Source organism: Electrona antarctica (genome assembly GCF_951216825.1).
Source record: "Electrona antarctica genome assembly, chromosome: 18".
Classification (NCBI taxonomy): Eukaryota; Metazoa; Chordata; class Actinopteri; order Myctophiformes; family Myctophidae; genus Electrona; species Electrona antarctica.
This window is the reverse complement of record NC_136799.1, coordinates 42,972,879-43,000,553: the sequence shown is the minus strand read 5'-3', so window position 1 is coordinate 43,000,553 and position 27,675 is coordinate 42,972,879. Positions and strand designations below refer to the sequence as shown.

Genomic DNA, 27,675 nt, shown 5'->3' with positions numbered 1-27,675 from the left:
AGGTGTGAATGCAATCGCATCAAATAGCGTGGTTGGTGAGAAGAAAGCAATCAGTGGGTCATGTAAAACTGTGGTACTTATTCCTTCATTCAAAAATATGTGTGCGGCGAATGAAAATATCCGTTTTGCAAAAGACCCATATAGGTGTAGCCCAGGCCTTAGTTTACCACAGTGGTTCAAACGTTTTAAGGACTCCCATAACTATGAGCGTGTACAAAAGGTACAATTAGCACCCTGACTCTGTTTGACCAGAAAGGAACAGAGTGCAGTATAATTGGTAGCACTGTAGCACAGGTAGGAAGTAAGTAAAGGGTCCAATTTCTGGACAGAATCAATTATTGTCACATCACAGTTTTGCAGGTAAAAAGTGGGTGAAATTAGTTTTGGTGCATATAGTAAGAAAGGGAACAAGAGAGGGGGGCGAGGGTAAGGAGATCAAGGCAGGAAAAGAAAGAAAGTTTGAGCTTTTTTCGCGTTTTTCGGAAAACCGACGGAAAAACGTAGCTAAAAATCCGAAAACCGCAGCATTGTGCTGTGTGCAGGGACCTTTAAAGGGTTTTCCTCTGTGTGGGTCTTAGATATTTACAAGCTTTTGCTACAAACTGTACAGTACAAGTAAAGTTTTTTTCCCCTGTACATGGAGCCTATTGTGATTAATGATTTAATTGTGTTTTGGGCATTTAATATTGGCATGTCAAATAAAATAATAAAAAGGGCAGATTATGAAAAAAAAATATTATGAAAAATGATCGACTAGAACCAAAACCAGGACCTGCACGCATGCACGCACGCACACACGCACGCACACCTAAGATATCTCCATTTTAATTTATTAAATTAAAGGGTGCTGACCGCAGGAGATAAAACTATGACTGAGAAAGGAGAGGCCGCACAGCTCGTAGTCACGATGCCATCAGATTTTTATCTTTAAAATAAAAATCTGATGGCATCGTGACTACGAGCTGTGCGGCCTCTCTCCTTTCTCATTTTATTTTACAAATCACGTTTCAGCAGAAAAAAATTATTCTGATGAGCACGCGCAAACAACTGCGATTCACTTCAGTCACATTGTGTCATCATTGTGACAGTTCCCGTCACAGGGACTCCCTGGGACACCTGCTGGCCTCCATGGACCTCAACCGCCACCGTCACCACCACCACCACCAGCACCACCACCACCACCAGCAGCAGCTCATCCACCAGGAGGGGGACTCTCCGTCCTACTTGTCCTCTACCCTGCCACACCTCCAGGAAGGCAGGACGCACCGGGACGAGCTCGTGCTGAGAGCCGCCGTCCAGGGCAAACAGGTGAGCATGCAGTCTACGTGGTGGAAGACAGCGGTTCTTTTTTGAGTGGTGCAACCACTCCAAGGAACAGCAATGTCCGTGTTCAACCGTGTGTTCATGTTTGTGTGTGTGAGCACCAGTACCAATGAGTACCAAAAGTGGCGCTGTTGTGCCAGAAACAGAAACAGAGAGAGAGAGATAGTGCCCATTTAGACGATTCTACAAATGTCTTCTAAATCCAGTTTTCTGAAGAACCTCATGTTTCTACCTGTCATTCGTTCTCAAACATTTTCATGTCAAGGACCCCCAAATATATCTGTAATTGGCCTCCGACTCCCATCTGAAAATATGTTGTTCCAGATCTACAATGAGCTTGTAGATCTGCTATTTTTCAACAGCTAAAGCATAACATAATGCTTAAAACACCAAAAGGGGTTCCCGCCCAGAATGGGTTAAATCAAAGTTTTTATCCCACGATTTTTGCAACCCATTTCCTTCGCCCAGTGTCAATTATCGAATGTAATCCTGGGCGCTACGCTCCCCTCTGCCAACCTGGGGAGAGCAACGGACTGACCTCATGCTTCCTTCTATGCATGAGGAGTCCAAGCCGCATAGTTCTGAGAGTGTAAACATGGAACCAACCAAATGAACCCGGAAGGGTACCATTTGGACACTCAAACAGGTACAGACCCGTAAGGGTCCATTTGGTTCCATTTGTACTTTTGAATTATGTTTTTAAAGTATAAAAAAGCGCCACAAAGTGATGCATTCATTAACACTAGCATGTCTAAGCAGTCAATCTGACCGATTTTGAGATTTTTAAGTGGATTTTCTTTCCCCATGAAGTTCTGAGAAAGTTATTTTCCTAAATATTCGATTCAAATCATATCTGTTTTTTTTTCATCTGAAACGTTTTCTAAATATGTTTTTAGGCATAATTATACCTATTATGTCTGCTAGTTTTGTCACCCTTTCTCCCCCTCATTTGCATTTCAACTGCCAACGCCTGCATGCCAACGAATTCCTCTGTGTAATTATGTAGGCCTACTTAAATTACAAATGTACTCAACATTTAGACTAAATGTTGTTTTAGAGGTTATAGCCTATTAGTTATTTCGCGGTTTGAAGCAATAACAATATATAGCCTACGTGTCTGGCGCACGTACGGCTCCTTTTCTCTCTCCCTCCCTCTCTCTCTATATAAAAATGACAACATGACAAAATATAACTCTAATGTCGTATTTCGTCTGACTCTGAGCAATGCGCCTGGGTCTGGCTGTTACAACAACGCGTGGTATTTGATTGGCTCAAAACTAAGGGGTAATCCAGACGAGGACGATTTCGGTGTTTCTCGGGCAAGTAATTAGCTGATCTGCCCTTTTTGTCACACGGAGACGGCGTTTTGGGGGACTTTAACGGCTAATTTTGAAACTACCTTCCAGAGTGGGAAAGTTTGGAGACGAATGCCGCCTAATTTGCTGAAACGGTGATGTCATAGTCCCCTCGCCCCCTCCAAACTAACCAGTGTTAATGGTTTATTTCACCATAACCACTTACATATAAGTATCACAGCTATTTTATATTTGCACATAATGTCTATAAATCTCTTCTCCAAAAATAGCCGATCTGCAGCCCGCACGCACGCAAACAGTTGCTGAGATTGCGCAGGCATGCACGAGAGAGGAGTTGTGTGTGAGGAGCTGATCACAGATAGAGGGAAAGTGTTATATTTGGCCTATTATTTATGCTATATATTATTGACCGCGTCTGTGTCAGACGCAGTCACAGAGAGAGAGAGAGAGAGAGAGAGAGATGCTGCGCGCACGCTCTCTCTCTCTCTCTCTCTCTCTCTCTCTCTCACACTCTCTCTCTCTCTCACTTACTTTGTGCTTGCTGCTGTTTTCAGAAGAATTAATCCAAGGTTTGTCATATATTATGGTTTAGTAGGCATACACTTTAGCTGGTCAGTCAGTGTGTGCAGACTCAGAGAGAGAAGCAGCACTGCTCTGCTCATTAAATTGATATGACGCATATGCGCATCTGATCAAGATAATTAGTTATTTGGCAACACCTGTGTGAAATACCAACGCTTTCATATAGCCTACTTTTAGAAGCTTTTTCTTTTTTTTGATGGCCATCTACAGGCCAGCCATGTGTACTGCATCTTTATCTTGAAAACGGAGCAGTTTACCGGTCTCGAGTGGACGTCGTACATAATTAACATAACCGCAATGTAGACGCAGTAAAGTTTTATATCGTTCGCAAACTTAGGCGGGGAACAGCCCGCGACGTCCTCGTGTACCCGGCACATTTGTCGGACAGTGTAAATTATAGGCTACTACAACCCAGACCCAGTGCCCACCTCTAAATGTTGTCTGTTGTTGTTGTGTCACAGTGTCAGTGAATCTCAGGAAAAAGACGCTCAACTTGAGAAATGGTGTCAAATCCGCTCGCCTTTTTTTTAACAGCGGGAGATGTCCGAGACAGTCCGACTCACTCACGCACTTGATTTGATTGACACCCGAACAGTAGCACATTGACATGTCAATATTTCCTTAATAAAACTGTTATTTGGTCCAAAAAGATTTTTATATAATCCGTTAATCAAAGACCAAATAATTTGTAGGCAGCTGGCATTAATTACCTCGCGCTGCGCATTACGCAAGGGTATTCAATAGCGCTCACACCGTCACTGTAATTGTAGTTGGGTAAACTGGAAAGAAAAAGAAAAAAAAAGTTGAGTTGTCCTGAGTCCTGAGTTGAAACGGTGCATGCCTGCTGCCTTGAATTAGTTGCAATGTAACATTTAGAAGACAATGGCAAGTCGCCAACCCCCCGCGTCGGGTACGGAGAGGTGTGAAGAGCAGTAGAAGAGATGCAGGGAGAGAGTGCAATGGAATTGCACAAAAAACCCGGTCATCTCGACCTTTCAGAGGAGTAGGTGAGATGAGTCAGTCATGTTAAGTGGTTATGCTACTGTAAGTGGTCTGTTTTGTGATTATTAAAATAAAAGTTTACATACTCAAGTAAAGTTAAAAAAAAAGCAGACCAGTCTGAAGCGAGTGGTGCAACAGCACCCCCTATTCGAACTCTAAACATATAGTAACATAGTCCCATAGCCCCATAGTCTCATAGGGACAAAGCTGTTCCTTGGAGTGGTTGCACCACTCAAAAACAAGTAGTACCTCAAAATTGTACTTAAGTAACAGTTCTTGAGTAAATTATGCACTTACTTACGTTACTTTCCATCACTGCAGGTGATCCAGGGACTGAGGGGATTGGAGCCTGGCTGTGGCCTGCCCACGGCCTTCCCTCTCCTGGGAAGGAGCACGGCTGTCTGAGTGCATGTGTTTGGTCCGACTAGTCATTGGTCCGAAACACGACAACCCACCTCAAACCCTAACCTAACCATAACCGCAAGCACGGGAGCAGGCGCTAGTCCGAGGTGCGGACGCATGTCGAACCAATGCTCCGTCGGACCATAGTATGCCTCCCCGGCTGTCTAGCCCCATGCCTGGGATGGTTGTTTGTGTGACTGACTGACCTGCAGTCTGGGGATGCGTGAAGGGAGCAGGATGGTGTGTGTGCAGGGTGTGGGTGCGGGCGAAGTTCTGATCTGAGAGGAGGACGTGTAGAGACTATAGAGATGTTGTTCCGCGCCGTAACACGGCTGATGTCAGATGAACCATGGCACTACCACTGCCAGTGGAAAGCACAAGGTGCTAGATTCAGTGTTTCTTAATCTCACAACCCCCGCCAACGCACACGCACGCACGCACACACACATGCACGCACACACACACACACACACACACACACACACACACACACACACACACACACACACACACACACACACACACACACACGCACGCACGCACGCACGCACGCACACACACACACACGCGCTTGTTGCATTTATATATTATAGAGCCTTTATCCAAAGCTCTTTACAATGTATTTCACATTCAGATTGACCACGGACACGAACGCAAGCTGCTCATCAGGAGCATGCAGTGTTCAGTGTCTTGCTCAAGGGCGCTTCGACACACTGCCAGGAGGAGATCGAACCGGGAACTTAACGATTCCTCAAGCGGCCGCTCTACATCCTCAGCCACTGCCACAAACGCTCGCACGCACGCACACAAAAGACTCGTTAACCGATTAGCACGTAGGATGTATTGCGAACATAGCCAATGTACAAGCTCTCGACAAGGCGTTTTTCTCTTTTTCTTTTTTTTTTTTAATGTTGAACGATGTTTCTCTGTATGACGAAGTTGGACTGGTGTCACGCTGAGAACATACGGCATACAGTGGACGGAAGTAAGGTTTATGATTCTGTGCAACAGAGTTGGACTATATACTGTACCTCCAAAGAGACCAACCGAGGCCTCACGCCTCCCTGTGATCTTAGCCCCCCCCTCCCCTCCCCGGACCTCACGTTGGGGGGTTGTTGGAGGACGTGCAGGGAGGTTCAGAACTACGTCGGAGGGTTCAGACGAGCCAGTGCAAAGCACAAAAAGGTCAGCCTAGAGGTGGCAGAGCTGAGCTGCTACAGTGCTGTAATGAACGCGCTCATTGGATTTGATGGTGACAATGAAGAGAATATCAGAGCGTAACATGACTGAATACACAACACTATCTATCACACTGCCTGCTAGTCTGTCTCTCTGTCTCTCTGTCCCTCTCTCTCTCTCTCTCTCTCTCTCTCTCTCTCTCTCTCTCTCTCCCTCTCTCGCTGCTGTTGCCATGGTACCCAGATACCTTCTATTGCCCTCCCCCCACCCTCCACTTTTTTCTGCAGCTCATCTCCTGTCAAGGACACAAACACACACACACACCCACACACACACACACACACACACACACACACACACACACACACACACACACACACACACACCCAGACTGCATTTTGTTGCTGTTATCTTCTTTGTTATTTTTAAGGACTATACATCAGTATTTATTGTCACTTGTTTGGGATCCAAAATAGGTTGCACCATTATTTATGATTATGTATGAGCAGAACGAAGTTTCTATTAGACACATTTCATGATTTTTCATTTCTTTTTTTCTCTGATATCTGCATCTCGTTGATGTCGCCATAAACCGTGTACCTCCATATTTCTACTCTTTATTAGGCCTGTTACAGTTACTGTATTACAACATCACCTAATAGCAAGTATTTGAGACAATCACAATTTTGCTTAATCGTTTCCATGCAGCGACGGCTCCAGAAAATTGTGACTGGGGGTGCTATGGGGGGGCTGGCTATAATTAATCTTGGTTTACATAGAAGTCAGTCAATTGGGCTTGTTTTGAGGGGGGGCTTAGGGGGGGCTAAGCCTCTACCAGAGGGTGCTAAAGCCCCCCCCCCATTGCCCCCCCGTCCCTGTTTCCAAGAATTTCCTACATTTTCCAAAAGCTTACACTGTGTCACTTTGTACAATTGTATTGTATCATTGATATACTATATAAACTATTAGTAGGCCTATATAAGCAATTTTTTAGTATACAATTATAAAAATCATTTATTTGTACATGTCCAATTTTGTAGATCAGCTATTTTCGGGGCGCAATCCAGCACTCTTTATCTAGTGGAGATGCGGTGTACGACATGGATTTCGAAACCTTTGTTCAGCGCAAAATGCTGTGTTCAAGTTCAGGAGAAAAGCAATTATCCTGAATGCTGCCTTCCGGGCATGGCAATGGAAAGGAGTGGCATTTGCATTTCTTTCACCATAGTAAATGCTGCATTCGTGGTCTGGAAAGGGCAGTTGTTTTACAGACGGGTAAAAGGGCAGGGGCTGACGCCCCCTTTGAGGTCTATGTGTGCACGTCCCTGGTATAGACATTTATACATGTCAATTTCCCATCAACCCACACTGTGTGATATGAGGGCTGAAAGCTACTGGTGTTGAACTGAATGTATTATTACAGCAGCATGTGAGGCATTGAGGGTCTCGCTCAAGAGACCTTAACAGGGGCAACATGGAGGACCTCCAGTGCCACTGTTACGGTGGTGATGGTCATTTGGCTCCATTTTGCGCAATCTCAGAGTTACACACCCGCAAGGGGCCATTTGGAACCCGCTCAAAGGAACCCGCATGGGTCCCGCATGGGCCCCACTTTGAGACCCACCGCAGTAGAACATTGTAGGGCTTCATCTATTGATTCATTTCTTAGAGATTATTCTATAGATTTGTTTTTCCAATAATGATATATAATCAATTCAATCGTTTAGTTTTTATTAACTGTTGCAATCCTATAGTTGCATTGAATGTGCTTAAACTTGTATGTGCTCTGTTGTTGTTTTTTAATTGGGGGAAAAAATAGCAGATCTATTACGTATTATAATGTATAATACAATGTACATTTCAAAAAGTAGCGTAAATAGCCGATCTACAAGCTCACAACGTGCCATTGTTATGTATGCTGTGGGCTTGTGGATCAGCTATGTTGATTATTCAACGTACATTGTAGACCTTAAAGGTCAATTTTTGTATAGTAGATGAAAGGGAAATAATTCACTTTTTTAAAAGGCCGGATTGTGAAATAATCATCTTATATAGACGGCTTTCTTGCAAGCTTTATTTTGAAATGATCTTCTGAAAAGGGGATGTGTTGTGCCTCAACCAATCACAATCACAAGCCGACCATCCCGCCCCCCTCGGCCTACACTCATTCGCCGTGCAGTGTGAGGGAGAGTGACCGAGGCGGCGTTGGTGCGCGTTACATCGCGTATTACTCACCTCACATGTTTCTCAGATACATATTTTAGTGCAGGGTTCCCCAATAGGCGACCCGCGGGCCATTTGCGGCCCACGGAGCGCCCCCTTGTGGCCCCTGGAAGGTGGGGGTGTCCCAGATATAAATGGCATTAAATGGGGGTCAGTAGCCTATGCATGTCAAACTGGGCACACCCTCAAGGACCACTGGTGGTCCCCGGACCACTGGTTGAGAACAATTTTTAATTAATGAATGAAAAAATAAAAAACCCAGTTTTTTGCGCGTGCGGACTCGGTTCCCAGCCTGGTTCCCTAGTCAAAATATGGCCCATGAGGAAAGTTAATTGGGGAACCCTGTTTTAGTGTATGTAATATTAAAAAGGGTATCTTTGAAAAACAAAGAAAAGGTCACGACAGACAGATTGTCTGTCCTGATGAAGGTCTAATCGACCGAAACGTCGACCAAATAAAGAGCAACATTTTGTCTTTCAAAGATACATCCCTTTTCTTTTATATGCTCTATAGAGCGTCGCAGTCCCGCCCCCTACCAGGGCCCAGGAAATGAATCCCAATGCATTATTCTCATAGACATTTCAAAAAGTATTTATTTAAAGACGGTTACGCCGCGGACAAAGCCAACTCGAGTCGTGACAACTCATGACAACACAAACAATATTTTGGACCAAACAAATAATTACAAAGAAGAAAAACCACAAAAAGAAGTGTTGTAACCTGCCGTTTTTTTCTTCTTTCTAATTATTTGTTCGGCCCAAAAAATTGTGTTTGTTGTCATGATTTGTCACGACTCGAGTTGGCTTTAACGTCTTTAAATAAATACTTTCTGAAATGTCTATGAGGAAAATGAACGGAGAATCATTTCCTGGGCCATGGTAGGGGGCGGGACTGCGACGCTCTATTGCCCTACGCACCTGCCACTAGCCTTCTGAGGGGTGCATCGGCCTTTTGCTAAAAAAGTGTATGTAATATTACCCTGAACACTGAACATGAGCTATGGGGAATCACACAAGTGATTGATTCATAATTATTCATAAGGGCTTGAAGATGTATAGTCACACTGTAAGTCATTAAGATTGGACTTAATTGTTGGATTGTTGACTTAAGAAATGTACATTATTGTGATGTTTTTGTATGGCATCTTTTGTTAATTATAATATGTCCATTATGACCACAGATATGCTCTAAAAGTGTGGAAAACATTTTTTTTAAATTTTCATTTCATTCTTCATTTCATTCATTAGTAAATTAATGTCATTAATCATTTTGGCGGGTCCAAAATAATTGTTTTGTTTTGCTCCTGAAAGCGGACGGCTGACATCGTAATGTGCTTCTGAAACAATTTGAGGCAGCCGACACATCAAATTGTTGTAAATGCATTGTTGCTGCCTTACCGAAAAGAGTCAGGGAAATAAGCAAGCTTATGACAAAGAGGTGTTGAGAATGAGACAGTGGTTGAATGTTGTCTATTGCACCTTAACAGAGGAACGAGAATAAGGAACAATCAATGCTATCTAGTGGCTTTGAATTAGTCCGGTCATTTAGACCGGTGTTTTCAACCCTTTTCATATTGAGGTCCATTACTTATTCAGTATTTGAACCACGGACCACCATTTGATGACATTTAGCCTTGTAATCGTTGGATAAGATCGTGTCCACAATTCCATGTTGTATTGATCTTGGTATACCATAGGACAGGGGTTCTCAACCCGTGGGTCGCGACCCCTCGGGGGGTCGCCAAATTATTTTAGGGGGTCCCCAAATTATTATAAAAGATTTTTTTTTAAATTTTATTTTCACGATTTTTCAAAAATAGCAGACCTACAAGTTCATAGCGCGCCACTCGGTGGCGCGCTATGAGCTTGTAGATCTGCTATTTTTCAATAGCTAAATTATAACGATGCTTAAAACATCAAAAGGGGTTCCCGCCCAAAATGGTTTAAGGTTATTGTAGCAGTCAATTTATATTGGGGGTCGGGAGGGGGCGGGGCGGGGGTCCCGAGACATTGCCAAAGCATTTCCGGGGGTCCCCGGCCAAAAAGGTTGAGAACCCCTACCATAGGAAGGGTAACAGGCAAACGTTGATCGAAATAACAACTCTTCTACATTATCGAATTGTGTAGACCTTCTTGCGAATTAAATGAAGTATGCAGATCTATAAGTATATGATTTTAGAGATTGTGTCCTCAAAATAAGACTTTTGAATTTGAGGACGGAATGTCGTGCTGTGGTGTGTCATTCTGCACCGTGATTGCCTGAGGCCTAGTATATACAGTATAGGCAATAATATTATACAATAATATTGCTCCAGACAACTAAGGAGAACGTGGCTCTTGAAAGTGTATACATTCCATATACAATTTTACACTCTCAAGAGTTAAAGATCTATAAGTGTCCATTTGGTATATTATATTTTTAGCTGGGGACCACCAGGAACCCCCCCTCGGGTCCCCGGACCACTGCTCGAGGAGAACCGTTGATCTGGACCAAGGCCCCAGTGAGGCTCTCCAATGTTGAGGCGCTCGGCCCTAGTGGTAAGAGGAGGGACTGCAGGCGGACCCGTGGATTCATGACAGGGAAACCCCGTGCAGCTGGGCTTTAACATTGAGCGCTCTGTTGCACTTCCGCATTTGACCACCAAAATGTGGTGGTCAAATGCGGAAGTAGACGTAGGTTCTTCCGGGTGCTTCAAAACACCACTGAGCAACTTCCACTGACAAGAATAGCGAGGGGGGGGGGGTTCTATCGTGCCGGTTCAATGATCTGGACAGGTGCAGTGATAGTTCTCAGTCCATCATCATCATCATCATCATCATCATCATCATCATCATCATCATCATCATCATCATCGTCATCATCCAGTCTCACATTGTCCACTATTATGTTGAAACAGTTGTCATTCAATGTGTGCGATGTCGAGGAAAGCTTAAAGCTAGTTATTTTTGCTTTGTGTTTATTAAACACATTTAGATGGAACATGATGAAAATAGCATTTTATATGCCATGAAATAGATGTGTGCCTGACTGTGACAATCTTAACATCGTTGCAGAATGTTTGTATTTCCATTGAAAATAAACTTTGTAGGAAACACAACGACGACTCTTTCAATGTAAATATTTCAGTCAGCCAACATTTGAAGGTTCTAGAGCGGTGGTTATCACATCGGGAACCCAGAGGGAAAAATAAAAACAAATAAACTTGAAAAATGTATAAATATCTTTGAGTGGTGCAACCACTCCTATAGACAGCTATGTGTGTCCCTGGGTCTGTCCCTGGGTGGCTGGGTCTGTCCGAGCTTTTGATTGGTTTTCATAACCAAGTGTCACTGTTGCGCAGCCTAACACACACACACACACACACACACACACACACACACACACACACACACACACACACACACACACACACACACACACACACACACACACACACACACACACACATATATATATATAAACTGTATATATGATGATTTGGGGTGTGACAGTACAGTACAGTATAGAGGGACCCCCTGGGGACCCCCACACGATAACTCTGTAATTTCTCAACCATTTCGGACGTGGGACGACTCGCCGGAACCGGGCCGCCCCCCTGGGGGTCTGGATGTTCCGGGGACCCCCTAGTGTTTCATTTTAGTATACAGACCTGAAAAAGCCTTCGCTAAACCCATGCAAAGCTTAATTGACTTTTAAACCCCAAATCTTGTTTTGCATGAAGAAAACCTGTCATTGATCACAAACTTTTGTTTGAATAATCTACTTTTGTCATTTAAAGCCTGCATTTATTTCGTTTTTTATTAGAACAAACTTGCCAAAATGCTATTCCTTACTAAAATAGAGGTTATTATTAGTGAGATTGCCTAATAGACAACCAACACTATAGTACTTCGGCGAATATGTCCATTATATAGTACTGGCGGTCCGGGCAGCTGCGCTGTGTGGCTGTGCTAGTGTGGCTAGATAGCAACCCAAAACGTTTCCACATGCACTACTCCTTCCACAGAATGTCAAATCGACTGACTTTATCTGGAATCGTGTGCTTTGCTTAGCGATATTTTAGCAATATTTTATGTTAATTTGACCCTTATGGGCTACAGTTAGTTACCACACTTGGTAGAGAGGTTTGCAGTGTTGATTTCGTCGACTAAAACTAAGACGAAAAATGTTCGTCGACTACCTTTTTTCACTGACAAAAACCCCATAAAAGCAAAGCCATAACTAAGCCATGTTGACTAAAACTATGACTAAATATACTGTCGATTTAGTCAACAAATACAAACTAAACTAAAATGTTAGGAAGGGACTATAGTGGACAAGAGATCCAGTATAAGTCATTTTACACTTGGTTGCATGCTGAAAACACATTTTAGTCGACTACATCAACTGTAGATTTAGTCGACTAAAATCTCGTGATATTTAGTCGACTAAAACTAGACTAACACTGAAACATTCCAGGTGACTAAAATGTGACTAAAACTAAATGGAAACGCTATTCAAGAGACTATGACTAAAACTAAAATAGAAATTTGCAGTCCAATGGCCTGTGCAGGAAAAAATGTCTGGGCAACCAGAAATTGCACCTTTCTAGCTCTATGTCAGTGTTTCCTGTGGCACGTTGGCCCTAATAGCTGATTTAACAAGCTCACAATGTGCATCGTGGGCTTGTGAACGGCTATTGTCAAGTGGCGGAAATGTATACGGTTGAAGTGGGTAATCTACAAAGTAACTAAAGTTTTCAAATAATTGTAGTGGTGTAAAAGTATAATATTTATTAGTATGAAGTGAAAGTATTCCAAATTGGAAATACTTTAGTACAAAATTGTACTAAAGTACGTACAGTACTTGAGTAAATGTACTTCACACCACTGGCGGAGGGAAATCACCCGTGCTTCTCAAGTGAGCGCATTGTTTGGGAGCCTCTGGTTTATGCGTCCTAAACGTGACGAACCGTCATGGAGAAACGCAGTCTCAGTTCCAGCCATGAATGAGCGACGCTGCTGTGGAGTATGAGTCAGCACGGACGGTATAGTTTGACGGGCTTGATGTTTTGTATTGATGATCTACAAAGGAACTAGTAAGTCAAGTTTTCAAGTTTACAATATTTGCATCTGAGATGTAGTGCAGGGGTTCTCAACGTTTTTGGCCGGGGACCCCCGGAAATGCTTTGGCAATGTCTCGGGACCCCCGCCCCGCCCCCTCCCGACCCCCAATATAAATTGACTGCTACAATTTAGCTATTGAAAAATAGCAGATCTACAAGCTCATAGCGCGCCACCGAGTGGCACGCTACGAGCTTGTAGGTCTGCTATTTTTTTTAAATCGTGAAATTAAAAAAAAAAAAAAAAAAAAATCTTATTTTTTTTTTTTTGGAAAATAATTTGATGACCCCCTAAAATAATTTGGCGACCCCCCGAGGGGTCGCGACCCACGGGTTGAGAACCCCTGATGTAGTGGACTGTGGAGTAGATGCTAAAGTATTGAAAAATAGAAATACTCAACTAAAGTCAAAATACCTCAACATTGTACTAAAAGGACCACTTCACCAATGGCCCTTACGGCCCATTATCAGATCAAAGTCAAAGTTATACAATTTGTCACACACGTAACTGCAGTGAAATTTGTTCCTCATTTCACCCATCTCTTGGAGCGGTGAGCCGCAGCCAAGGAGCAGTGTGCTGCAGCCGTGCCACGCTCGGGAATCATTTGATTAGTTGATTTGACCCCCTCCAATTCAACCCTTTGATGCTGAGCGCCAAGCCCATTTCTACAGTCTTTGGTATGACCCAGCCGGGGATCGAACCCTGACCTCCCAGTTTCAGGGCGGACACTCTAACCACAAGGCCACTGTCTGGTCAGAGGAACGCTGTTCAGAAACCTGCCTACCAGGTAGGCATCATCGCTATAGGCAGGTTTGGTCAATTCCAAAACGATTTCAAACCTTTTATTTTTCTTCTTTTTTCTATCAATGGCTTCTGTTTCAGTATGCTGACTTTCCAGGAAGAGAAAGGCTGTAGTTTCTATTAGCTTGGAACCCCCATGTCACTGGTAGGCAGGTTCCATTGTCCACCAATGAGACACAGTGAGTAGACAGAAACAGAGTCATCATCGTATAATTAGTATTAGGTTGGACCAATTATATGAAGATACGGTTGAAAAAAAGTGCTCCTTTAAGCACAATACTTGCGTAAATGTACTTTGTACTAATGTAATTTTCCACCACTGGTTTAGTATCTTACTCAAGGGCACTTTGGCACACAAGATATTGGAACTTTACAGATCCCAAAACAGGCCACTCTACCTCCTGAGTCCCTGGCCTATAGACGCATCACACCACCTTTGGGACAAACCCTCCAACCCACGCACGTGCGCATGCACAGATTGCACGCACGCACACGCACGCACATGTGCAGGCACACACACACAGAGAGAGAGAGAGAGAGAGAGAGAGAGAGAGAGAGAGAGAGATTAGGAAAGGGTCACCCATCAGACGTCATAGAGGCCTCTGTCTGTGTGTGTGAGTGTGTGCATGTGCGTGTGCGTGCGTGCGTGTGTGCGTGCGCGTGCGTGTGGGACAATAGGACATTGTACTAAAGGGCAGTGTGTGACTGTAAACCTTGACTCAGACAGAGGTCAGACAGGGGTGTGTGTCTGAGTGTGTGTGTGTGTGTGTGTGTGTGTGTGTACGTACGTGCATGAATGCGTGCGTGTGTGTTTGTACATAGGCATGTGACCAACATGACGCGCTTGATGGCGATCTGATCGAAATCGGTGACACAGCACTGTCTCACGCACGCACGCACACACACACACACACACACACACACACACACACACACACACACACACACACACACACACACACACACACACACACACACACACACACACACACACACACAGAGACACAATAGACCTCATTGTACTTTGACTTCCGCTTCTTTCTTTCTTTCTTTCTTTCTTTCTTTCTTTCTTTGAATTGGAACATATTTGAGAACCACTGATACAGTATTATGACTCGACCAAAGACCAAAATCACCAAAATATGACCAAATATGACCAAAATTTAAAAAAATAATGACCAAACACCATCCAGCTATATCTGTAGCTGGATGAGGGAAACTTACAGTACAACTGCCAGCCGTGGGAAAACAAGCAATCACCCCCCCCCACCACATGGGATCGATCGGGATGTAACTCCAACGGCGCTGAGTCGGCTGAAGTGGACTTCGCCACGTTCGGCATGGTGACTTGCTCGCCTGCGGCACGCTCGCCTCTGCTCTGCGTCTCGTGACTCAAGTCCGCTTCAGGCGTCGTTGTTGTAACCTTGCCTACATACTTACTAACTTAATATTAGGGGCTGTAGTCTGTTCGAGTGGTCCGCCTCGCTGCATGGGGGTAACAAAAACTATGCCTAAACACTGGACACTGGGAGGTCGGAGGTTCGATCCCCTCCGCTCCTTGGCTGCGGCTCACCGCTCCAAGAGATGGGTCAAATGAACTATTCATAGCCTGCCTTAGTTTAGATACTTTACCCACATAATAGTCATTAAAATGATTTGCAATATCACCTGGCTTAGTGATAACAAATCCATTTGATTCGACAAAAGGTGTGCACACAGTTGACTTTCGACCCATAATATCATTTAAAACATTCCATAATTGTTTGCTATCATGTCTCACATCATGTAACCTTTGTTTAAAAAAAATTTTCACCTTATTTAGTTTTGTGACTTGATTGCGTAAAGAACAATATTTATGTCTATCATCAATTGATCCAGAAATCACTGAGGATTTTTTGGCCCTGTCTCTTTCTGTCATTAGGGTTCCGAGACTGTGGTCAAGCCAGTATAAGTCATTTTACACTTGGTTGCATGCTGAAAATAGCAGATCTACAAGCTCACAACGCGTCGCAGCACGACACGTTGTGGGCTTGTAGATCGGCTATTTTCAGCAAGTGTAAAATCAGTCATTACGACGACATCAAGGCCTGCCAAAATACATTTTAGTCGAAAAAAAACAAACTAAAAACGAACTAAAACTAGAAAGGTCGCAATTTTGAAAAATTGTCACGTCACCCCTGTGATCATGCGTAAGTAATTCTCAGGGTAAATTTCAGTATCGGGCACTTTTGCTTCAGATCCAGGTACATCGAATGCCCAAATCTGAATGGTATTCTGCAATTGAAATGTTTTAGTTCAGGTTTGGTTAACGGGTGATTGGATCTGAAGCCGAAACCTAAACCTGAAATTTGAGGCATTTTTTCTTATCAACTAGTCAACTAGTACCAACAAGGTCGACTAGTGGATTTACTAGTCGACTAGTAAACTAGTCGACTAGTTGCTTAATGCCCTAAGTGACACACACGTTAAGAGAGGCTCTTTGTTTGGCACTTTATTAATCCCCCGGGCGCTGCTCCTAGTGACTCTTCTCCTGCTCCTAGTGACTCTTCTCCTGCTCCTAGTGACTCTTCTCCCCTGTGTTGACCACATGACTGCCACTGCTGTTTCGTTATGATTTGGGGTTTTGTTCAAATTCAGTATTTGGAGGCTTTAGTAAGACGACAGCCTTCACGTGGCCTTCTCAGTGAGTAGCAAGAGATGGTGCGAGACCAACTTGCGAAACTAATGTCGCCAACCAAACGCAGAGCCGGCATGCTTAAGAACGGCGGACGGGCAGCCATTCCGACCGTCGAAAACCGAGGCCTGTCAGTGCTTCAACTCAATGTCGAGGGTGGCTTTAGTGTAACTTGTTATTTTGATTGTAACTTTATTTGTACCCCAAGAACTATTCAATTTCTAAACTAAACTCACAGTGGTGAGTTGTTAGATGTTAGCTTGTCCTTCCTTTTTATGACTTTTAAATTATTAGATACATTAAGGTGTTGTTTTTATTATTGACTAATTGTTGAATAAAACATTGTAATCTTGGGGGAAACCCTTGTCACGGACCATTTATTGTCACATTCGTATCATGCATCTGTTGAGTTTTAGGTTGATGTGAATATTTAAATGGTCTGAGTGAATTACACTCCTAGTCCTAAAATGAAACCCGGCGGGCCACGGCCCAGCCACATTCTGGCCTAGAATCTAGACTCTAAACTACAGCATGGGTTTTCAACTGGTGGTATTGCAAGTGGTCCCTGAAAGATTTTGTTTCCCCCCCCCAAATTATTCAAAAGGGACACAGTGCTCTATTGAGATGTGGGAACAATATATTGAAAGATTGGAGCGCAGATCTGTCAGGCTATAAGTCCAACACCCTCCCCCATTCTTTGGGCCATTAGGATCATTTTTTTCCTGACAGATCTGTGCTCCAATCTTGTGTTTCAACTTTGGGTCAGTCTACATGTAAAAGTGCCCAAAGTTGAAGCTTGATGCTCAAATGAACTGAATTTGAAGCTTTGACCCCGGGGGGTCTCTAATCAGCCTAAGATTCACAGATCGTGTTGCAGGCTATAAGTCAAACACCCTTCCCCATTATTTGGGCCATTAGGATCATATTTTTGGGATGGGGTGTCTAGACTGTAGTACTCTCTCTGAATGAGAGAGATAACTCTTTAAGAGTTTTAACTTGGCTGCAGTTCTATAAGCTGTAGAACTGTATTCACTCTAATTAACCAATACATCATTATTATGCTACGATTCCATGCTTTAATTCAAATAAAAGTATAGTCACATTTTGCCTTTCAATAATTGAAAAGCAACACAACAGACTAGTACTACACTAGAAATGAAATTAAATGATTAGTATATTTACCCAGGGTATCTGGGCTAAGCTCAAGAACTTGTTTCCAGCCAGGCCCTGCTCATAGAACACATTTCATCGTAGTGGTTCAATGCCTTGTTCAAGGGCACTTCAGCGGTGGTAATTTTAACGTGTCGGACAGCTGATTCGAACTGGCGACCTTCCGGTATCACCACAAGAGTGACATACATTAGGATTTGCTATTGTGATATGGCATAAGTGTTATATAAAAATATAAAGATCGGATCGAGAAAGATCGTTATCGGTATGTCTCAAAATCAAATGATCGGAATCGGATCGGGAGCAAAAAACGTGATCGGGACATACTAGTAACTAGACAATGTAAACATTGTGTAAAAATTCTGACCCCAGTACATTAAAATACCTCGAAAATGTACTTAAGTACAGTACGTGTGTAAATGTTCTTATCTGCAACCGAAGAATATTATTTTGTTTACTTCAAAATGTGAAGCAGATTGTAAAGGAGCTGTCACAGTCTCACTTGCTATATCTAATGTGGGCCACACGGTGGCAGCATTGCATAGTCTTATAACTCATCCAAGTGCAGATCATCAGTCTTTATGCCTATTTACCAGTGGTGGAAATAAATAAAAATTATTTTTATGTATTACTTTTTTTTTTTAATGAAGGCATTTTACTTGTATATTTTACTTCAGTATTGATACTTTTCCTTAAGTCAAAAGAAAAAAAGAAACTGCTGTTATAGACCAAATTGATTGCAACATAGGGAACATCTTGGGAGGATTGATGGAACGCTGTGATTGGTTAATTTAAATTGGAAGGGAGGGGTTGCAGTGCATATAAGTAGGAGAGCACAGTTAGACACAGAGGTTTTGAACTGGAGTGACACTAGGGAGGTCATACCTGGTCGTTCTGTTTATTTAAAGTTGTTTGATTTTTGAGGCCTTCATTTCTTTATTTGAAGTTATTATGACTCTTCAGTATCCTGGCCTGAAACTAACACTATATATATATATATATATATATATATATATATATATATATATATATATATATATATATATATATATATATACACACACATACATAGTTCGTTTTTAAAACATGCCTTCTTGTCACTGTTTGAGTGTCCCCCTGTCTGTCCCCTTGCTCAGTACTTGCTCAGTAGCAGGGGACAGGCAAGAAATATGCATCCAAGTGTATTCCCAAGAAAGAGTAAATCTGCACTAATGCTTTGTCCCTATCACCACCTCTCTAATGGTCTGACTGCCTCTATCCCCTGAAACCTCAGAGTGAAACAAAAATAACAATGTCCCGCAAATTAAAGATATGGGAAATGAAAAATAGATTATCATAATCACAGTAATCTTTAATCACATTTCATCATATTCAAGGGCTTTTGGAGAGAAATGAGACTCCAAACTCTAAGAAGGCAGGGTGTGTGTGTGTGTCTGTATTCAGCTCGTTATTCAAGGCAATTATGTTTCTGCACTGCACTGTCAAATAGGCCTACTACATCTGGCTTTTTGTTTAAGCTGTTGTTGATAACTAGACTACATTTGGTTGGTTGTGTATGAAACACTTTGTGTTATGATGATAATTTGGGGGGGGGAAACAAAATCTTTCAGGGACCACTTGCAATACCACCAGTTGAAAACCCATGCTGTAGTTTAGAGTCTAGATTCTAGGCCAGAATGTGGCTGGGCCGTGGCCCGCCGGGTTTCATTTTAGGACTAGGAGTGTAATTCACTCAGACCATTTAAATATTCACATCAACCTAAAACTCAACAGATGCATGATACGAATGTGACAATAAATGGACCGTGACAAGGGTTTCCCCCAAGATTACAATGTTTTATTCAACAATTAGTCAATAATAAAAACAACACCTTAATGTATCTAATAATTTAAAAGTCATAAAAAGGAAGGACAAGCTAACATCTAACAACTCACCACTGTGAGTTTAGTTTAGAAATTGAATAGTTCTTGGGGTACAAATAAAGTTACAATCAAAATAACAAGTTACACTAAAGCCACCCTCGACATTGAGTTGAAGCACTGACAGGCCTCGGTTTTCGACGGTCGGAATGGCTGCCCGTCCGCCGTTCTTAAGCATGCCGGCTCTGCGTTTGGTTGGCGACATTAGTTTCGCAAGTTGGTCTCGCACCATCTCTTGCTACTCACTGAGAAGGCCACGTGAAGGCTGTCGTCTTACTAAAGCCTCCAAATACTGAATTTGAACAAAACCCCAAATCATAACGAAACAGCAGTGGCAGTCATGTGGTCAACACAGGGGAGAAGAGTCACTAGGAGCAGGAGAAGAGTCACTAGGAGCAGGAGAAGAGTCACTAGGAGCAGCGCCCGGGGGATTAATAAAGTGCCAAACAAAGAGCCTCTCTTAACGTGTGTGTCACTTAGGGCATTAAGCAACTAGTCGACTAGTTTACTAGTCGACTAGTAAATCCACTAGTCGACCTTGTTGGTACTAGTTGACTAGTTGATAAGAAAAAAATAAAATAACTATTTTTTTTCCCCCCGATTTTGTAGGCCTCAAGATCAGGTAGGGTAGATTATAGTTAGTCACCATGTACACAGTTTTTCAATGTACAAATATTTATTTTAAAAAACAAACAAAATTTATTTATTTTATTTTTTACATAATAGGTAGTTAAACAACTAGTCGACTAGTAAACTAGGCAACTAGTCAACTAGTAAAAATGACTAGAAGTGAATGCCCTACTGTCACTGCATCCTCAAGGCTTAGAATGAAACGGCTTTTCATCACAAACAACAACAGCAAACATTCTCATATATGGAGATCCCTGATCAATCCCTGAACATCTCTGTGTGAACCGTCTGACCAACGTCAGTACTGACATCATATTTGATGACATCAGAGATCTCCATGGGCATAAATGGGCCACAACAACTCCAGCCCCATTCTATATATCTGATTGCATCTGCGTACTCTATGGGCATAACGACGACACAGACACATACAGAAACCTCCATATAATTACAGAAATCTCCATATAATGATGTGCATACAAGGGATACCATGAGTTAAATCACCACGGCAACTGCAGCACAATATAAACAAATACGTACTGTATAGAGCAGTTTCATTATGTTAGAGAGATAGCGATGTGATGTAAAGTGTAAGATATCACATTGGTGGGTGAGAATTCGGGGCAATTGTCTGCATTTATGGGTAGAATCCCAAATAGGAATTTATTACTCCAATCTCCTCGATACGATATCAGTTTAAACCGTTGAATTGATGGCTATTACATTAGAACATAGACTGAAACAAAGCTTATGTTAAAGAAGAAGGTTTTATCTTCCCGGAGCAATATTTTTCGGAACACAATAGTAATATTTCCATCATAACCGGCAACAGTAAAGGGGGTCTCCTCTGGCGCATAGGGAGATGTCCGGTCTTTCCAGTTACGCTGTCCGCATGGCCCGTCTCAGTGGCCGCATTTTCGGGGATGTGGTGCGTCCGACCGACACCAGGTCCATGAAGGTGGTGCAGCTGTTCAAGGAGCCCCCCATGGCCCAAAGGAAGGAGGTGTACGACTGGTACCCCCAGCACAAGATCTACTATGCCATGACCCAGAAGCTGAGGTTCATGGGCCTGTTCAGAGACGAACACGAGGACTTCAAGGAGGAGATGCGTCGCCTGAAAAAACTGAGAGGCAAAGGGAAGCCGAAGAAGGGCGAAGGAAAGCGAGCTACTAAGAAGAGAATCTGATTCTGCCATGGAGCTTCAGGCCTGCAGAACGTCTGTTATTATGAATTATTAATGACTAGAATTGACTAAAATGTAGTTATCTGCAATACCGCAATGCATCTCTGCAAGATATCAATCACTGTATAAGCCATATCTCCAAAACTGGTGGGTCAAACTGAACAACCAATACGTCAATTTGAAGCTATATGATTCCCTGCTTTCATATAACATGAAAGAAAATGACTTACTGTTTGTAACTTCAAAAAAATAAATCAAATAGAATTTACAAAATAATTCAAGTAAAACTAACTTAAATCATAGATGATTAGTTTAAAAAAATAAAACAAATGTACAGTGTACAGTATATGGACCATAGTGAGTCGATGACATTGATCAATTCTTGATTAAAAAGCTTCTAATATATTATTTATGCCCCAAAATCAAAAATCAAAGTCATTGTAGGAATTCAGCAATCCAGTCAAACCCTAGTCAAACACACAGACATCATTATTCTTCTGGCCATATAGGGTGCAAATTTCAAATTGTGCCACTGTTATCTACTACAAATACTATTAACATTGAGTGACTGCAGTTTCTTACAGCGGTGAAATGTCCCTTTAAGTTATACCTCGTTGTAAAGGTGACTAATCAACTAGAATACCTACAATACCATTTGGTATTATAATCGACTATTAGATAATTGGAGAAATAATCGACCAGTACGTACTTATGTTCAGATTTAGGGAGTGAGGAGCATTCCATAAAAATAAAAAAAAGATGGCTAAAACTTTTGATTATAAACAGTACACTTTAAGTCGGTGGGGAGTCATTTTCATTTTCAGAAAGTCACTTAATGTGACAAAGCAAGGAAGGACAACAAGTGATGAATGGCACTGTACTGTAGTCTAATCTTCAATCATTCCGTTTGAGTCTCTCTAACTTGACCTCAAGAGAATACAAATATGATTCATATCATTATGTCTCTCATTCAAACACTCTATATATATATTTATGCACGTAGACACCAAAATGCATGAACAACTAATGCATACAGCACACATACGCACGCACGCACGCACACACTCTAGTAGTCTGTCAGTCTACAGGTTTGTCACTCCATGCTCTGGACTTCCTCTTCGCCATTTCCATCCAAGATGGCTGACCAGTAGTGGGCGGAGTCACCAGCGTCAGCACAGAGTGTGATGATGATGATGATGATGGCGGTGTTGATGAAGACTGGGGGACGGGGAAGGGGAGCAGCGATGATGAAGAGGAGGCAGCGTTCTTTCTCTACAAAGGGAAGAAGTACCGTACATTATGAATGAACCACTTAAGCCCTAATAATGAAAATAGCAGATCTACAAGCTCACTAGCTCACAAGCTCACTGTTGCTTCGCGACACGTTGTGAGCTGGTATATCTTCTATCAATAGCCTACTATAGATATTTTAGAAATGTTTCACTAGTATTGATAGTGTTTTTGAAAATCTCAATGCGCTGATATTATAAAGAAAATATACTAATAGCAATTTGTGGATTTCAAATACTTAATTCCTTCTTTTTTATTTTTATGTTTTTGCTCCAGCACTTTAACTCAAGTATTATCTGACAGATTAGACCAACTTTCTCTTGTAGTGATATAAATATTTGATCAGGATGGATGTGTACCAGTGTTGTTTTTAGCAGCAAATTTCAATTTTAGTTTAGTCAAACTCTTTGGAATTAAACAACACTGCGACGTGTTGTGAGCTTGTAGATCAGCTATTTCCAGCATGCAACCGAGTGTAAAATGACTTATACTGGATCACTTGTCCACTAGCCCATTTTAGTCCACATTTTAGTCTAGTTTTTATTTTCCGAAATTGCCAATATATTTAGTCTTATAGTTTTAGTCATCATAACTTAGTTTTCATTTAGTTTCCATTTAGTTTTCGTCAGTGAAAAAAAGTAGTCGACGAACATTTTTCATCTTAGTTTTAGTCGACAAAATCAACACTGATGTGTACTTTGTGATCCATGAAGTATTGGGGTTGAGTACTTTTTCCGCTGCAGTCTGTGGCCCAGTTGGAGGCTGTTTATCTGCAGTCTGTGGCCCAGTTGGAGGCTGTTTATCTGCAGTCTGTGGCCCAGTTGGAGGCTGTTTATCTGCAGTCTGTGGCCCAGTTGGAGGCTGTTTATCTGCCGTCTGTGGCCCAGTTGGAGGCTGTTTATCTGCAGTCTGTGGCCCAGTTGGAGGCTGTTTATCTGCAGTCTGTGGCCCAGGATGAGGCTGTTTATCTGCAGTCTGTGGCCCAGGATGAGGCTGTTTATCTGCAGTGTGTGGCCCAGGATGACACAAACATTAAATGTCATTGACAATGAATGGAGAATTTATGTCATATGTGTATGAGCAAATCGGCTATTATGTGCTAACACAAACAGTAAATTCCCATTGTCAATCAATGGAGAATTTACTTCAGATGTAGATTAGCAAATCGGCTATTTTTGTCCTACACAAAGATTAAATTCCCATTGACAATGAATGGATGATGTATGAGGAATAGGATACTGTACTTATTAATGCAATGGCTTATTGGCTTCTATTTCAGCATGCTAAATAGAAGTATTTGAAGACTACAGACCTTGCGGCGCCGTTGACCTCTGTTTGACCTTTTCTGTGCAACCAACATCATCCGTGGGCCGGCTCACCGATGCCGGGCCCTTCCTCAAAAACCGATTGGTCGACAGCCCAGCTCGGCCCTTCGACCCAAGGTCATCATCTGCGCCGATTGGCCGAGCCTCTTCCGTGGAGGCCATGATGACCTCGGCGCTGTGCCGCTTCACGCTGTGATCTGATTGGGTGGTTTCGGCGCGGTGTTTGAGCGACTGGGCGGTGGGCCGGAGCTTCACACCGAAAGCGCCCCTCCTCTGCGTCTCCTCTTCTCTCTCTCCTCTTCTGTCCGTCCCTCCATCCCTCTCTCCTCCTCCTCCTCCTCCTCTGTCTTCTCCTTTATTTCCTCCTTCTTTCCCGTCTGCCACTTTCTGTCCGTCTGTTGTTACGTCCATTGTAGGTCGCCTGAGACCCTTTGAACCTTCTAGTGCTCTGTCAGACGATGCGGGTGGTTTGAATGTAACTTCAGCAGGACATGTGGAACCTTCTAGTCTTCTGTCAGACGATGCAGGTGGTTTGAATGTAACTTCAGCAGGACATGTGGAACCTTCTAGTCCTCTGTCAGACGATGCGGGTGGTTTGAATGTAACTTCAGCAGGACATGTGGAACCTTCTAGTGCTCTGTCAGACGATGCAGGTGGTTTGAATGTAACTTCAGCAGGACATGTGGAACCTTCTAGTCCTCTGTCAGAAGGTTTGAAAGGACCCTCTGCAGTAGGAGGACACTTTGCACCTTCTGGACGTCTACCAGAAGTCACGGGCGGTTTGGAAGCACCTTCATTGGCAGGAGGACATTTTGAAAGTTCTAGACGTCTATCAGAAGATGCAGGTGGTTTGACGGGACCATCAGGAGCAGGAGGACACTTTGTAGTCGACTGTACAGGAGTCCGAGGAGCAGCTTTCATAGGCGGGTGAACTGCATTACCGGGAAGCTTCGTGCCACGCTGTGTCGTATTAGATTTAGAGGACTTAGAGGATTTAGAGGTATTCTGCGCCGTCTTAGTTGTAGAAGGCTTTGCAGTTCTCTGTGCAGAGCTAGACGCAGAGGACTTTGCAGTGCTCTGTGCGGGACTTGATGTAGAAGGGCGAGTCGTGTCGTGAACAGTAGTTTCACTCTCCAGCAGTTTAGAAGGTTGTACCTTCATTGTACCTCCATTGACATCTGGCTGATCTGAGTCCTGGACAGTACAAGCAACGGTAGAATCAAGAATAGAAACGACAGCATCTTCAACTGCAGAATCAACAGTAGGTCTAACTGTAGAACCAAGAGTAGCACCCGCGGCACCAACAGTAGCTCCAACAGTAGACGTCGCAGTAGAGTCAACAGTAGGTCCCACGGTAGAACCAGCAGTGGATCCAGCCGTAGACTCAACAGTCGAAAGGACGGCTGAGGTGTGAGTGGTGGTGCTGGTGGAGGGGCAAGTGCCCGACAGAAGGAGGGGTGCAGCGTTGGAGGGAAGGGGGGAGTTGGCAGAGGTGTTTGGTGGCGGGAGAGCGGAGGGTGGCACTAACTCTCTTTCGCCGGCAGAGAGAGACAAAGACCACGGCTTCAACTCGGTCTCCACTGCAGACAAGAAAAAAGAAAGTATCTCCTAAAAGAAAATCCCCTATTTAAAAGTATGGCGTCTGCATTGAACATAATGTGTATGTGACGCATGCACGCACGCACGCACGCACGCACTATGTGTTTAGGGTGTGTCTCACCTGTGTCATGGATAACAGGGTGTTTGTTGTGAACTGGACATGTTGTGTCTCTGTCTCTCTGCTTCTCTCTCTCTTTCACCCCCGCCTCCTCCCCCCTCTCTCTCTCAGACACGCCCATCTCCGCATCACTCAGGAAATCTGACGGAGGTCGGCTGGTCGCCTGGAAGAAACCACAGACCAGAATAGTGCACTAATTGAGTATTGTCAATGCTTGCCTCATCTGCTGGGCACTCTAGCGCCTTTATTTTGAAAAAATACTGGCGCACTGAAAATGTAACTACAAGCAAAATAGCGCCCTAACCCCTAATTGCTCCCTGACCAGGCATGCATAAACCTGTATTGGCATACTGTACATATAGGCGTACAGTGACAAAAAAAAGTGGGCACTATATTATACCACATGACACTTCACTAGATACATGGGACGTGGCTCAACTTAGCCACTGGCTCATCTTACCCCGTTCTCCCCTACATGTGTTGTTTTGTGCTTCTCTGTCCTGGTGCCATGGTTCTTGGTGCTGGTTCTGTGGTTCTTGGTGCTGGCTCTCTGGGTCTTGGGTTTGACAGACAGTCTGTGTTTAGCAGCGGAGGAGTCCAGGCTGGGGAGGAACTGGGCCGGCTGGTTTAGATCCACTCCTGTGGGGACAGGCCGCATACATTGGTCAGACGTATACTAACAGTTCGACATGCCACAGTCCGACATCACCGTGGCTCCCAACATGCGTGGCCGGTTAAGACACACGCGTGGCCGGTTAAGACACATGCGTGGCCGGTTAACACACATGTGTGGCCGGTTAAGACACATGCGTGGCCGGTTAAGACACATGTGTGGCCGGTTAAGACACATGCGTGGCCGGTTAAAACTCACCCGTGGCTCCCGACATGCGTGGCCGGATAAGACACATGCGTGGCCGGTTAAGACACATGCGTGGCCGGTTAAGACACGTGTGGCCCGTTAAGACACATGCGTGGCCGGTTAAGACACATGCGTGGCCCGTTAAGACACATGCGTGGCCGGTTAAGACACATGCATGGCCGGTTAAGACACATGCGTGGCCGGTTAAGACACATGCATGGCCGGTTAAGACACATGCGTGGCCGGTTAAAACTCACGCCGTGGCTCCTGACATGCGTAGCAGGTCAAGACATGCATGGCTTCCGCGTGCGGTTAGCGTTAGGTTAGGTAGGGTTTGGGGTAGGGTGTCGTGTCGGACTGTTATAGTACAGTACTTCGGACCAAACACATGCACCCTGTGGGGACACATTACGTTAGCATGCTTCCCACACGCACGCACACACACACACACACACACACACACACACTCACACACACACATCGTTAGCAGTACGTTGTTACCTGTTTCTGTGTGGTGAGGGGTAAAGAAAGGGGAAGAAGGGGAGAGAGGACGAGAGGAGGGACCTGACGACCACTGTGGACAGAGGATGAAAACAAAATGGCCCGTTAAAGACTCGTGCCAAGTTCACACAATCAATCTTCACTTGTAAACAAGTGGAATCATCTCCTGCTAAGACGCTTCTTCAATGGCTTCACTTTTCAGACTTGAAGCTTCACACGTCATAAGCACGTGTAACCCCTGTGTAAATTCCCCAGCGTTATGATGTGTCTTGAGTCAACATTGTGTCAAGCAATAGCAATATGCATTGAGTCAAACAATAACAATATGCAGTCAAGTTGATAACAGGTCCTTAACAGCTAGAAGCTATTCTACCTTAAGAGATCAGTCCACCTTAAGAGATCAGCCTAACATGATGTTCCTATGTTTTTCTTTTTTACTAGCTCTGATTGGTCGATAGGAGGGTCCATCACTTTTC

At 43.5% G+C, this 27,675-nt stretch overlaps 2 protein-coding genes across 6 annotated transcripts; one reads left to right on the top strand and one right to left on the bottom strand.

The window, feature by feature from the left end:
* The first annotated feature begins 20,436 nt into the window (after positions 1-20,436).
* Positions 20,437-21,516, top strand: LOC306942739 (small ribosomal subunit protein mS33-like). Its single transcript, XM_079528781.1, has one exon. The coding sequence runs from the start codon at positions 21,187-21,189 to the stop codon at positions 21,508-21,510; it is 324 nt and encodes a 107-aa protein (XP_079384907.1). The 5' UTR covers positions 20,437-21,186; the 3' UTR covers positions 21,511-21,516.
* Positions 21,517-22,583: 1,067 nt separating this feature from the next.
* On the bottom strand, positions 22,584-27,472 carry LOC306942109 (uncharacterized protein). Of its 5 annotated transcripts, none has more exons than XM_079527821.1 (7): positions 27,200-27,472; positions 26,300-26,478; positions 25,843-26,002; positions 24,686-25,702; positions 24,110-24,622; positions 23,527-23,798; positions 22,584-22,779 (listed from the first exon to the last, which is right to left on the bottom strand). In XM_079527821.1, exons 3-7 carry the CDS (start codon positions 25,958-25,960, stop codon positions 22,585-22,587), a joined length of 2,115 nt encoding a protein of 704 aa, XP_079383947.1. In that variant the 5' UTR covers positions 25,961-26,002; positions 26,300-26,478; positions 27,200-27,472; the 3' UTR covers position 22,584. The 5 variants fall into 5 exon arrangements, with proteins under 5 accessions (XP_079383947.1, XP_079383949.1, XP_079383945.1 ...); XM_079527823.1 differs by having other exon boundaries at positions 24,110-24,559; positions 24,812-25,702; XM_079527819.1 differs by having other exon boundaries at positions 24,110-25,702.
* Between the last annotated feature and the right edge of the window lie 203 nt (positions 27,473-27,675).

What these genes read in the sequence shown, in the direction of transcription:
- LOC306942109 (XM_079527819.1), bottom strand. Translation starts at nt 25,960, where the DNA reads ATGGGCGTGTCTGAGAGAGAGAGGGGGGAGGAGGCGGGGGTGAAAGAG. An exon ending in CCCTGTTATCCATGACACAG is followed by an intron (nt 25,703 to 25,842) that starts GTGAGACACACC and finishes TCTTGTCTGCAG; the next exon opens with TGGAGACCGAGTTGAAGCCG. An exon ending in CACAGACTGCAGCGGAAAAA is followed by an intron (nt 22,780 to 23,526) that starts GTACTCAACCCC and finishes TTCCCTTTGTAG; the next exon opens with AGAAAGAACGCTGCCTCCTC.
- LOC306942739 (XM_079528781.1), top strand. Translation starts at nt 21,187, where the DNA reads ATGTCCGGTCTTTCCAGTTACGCTGTCCGCATGGCCCGTCTCAGTGGC.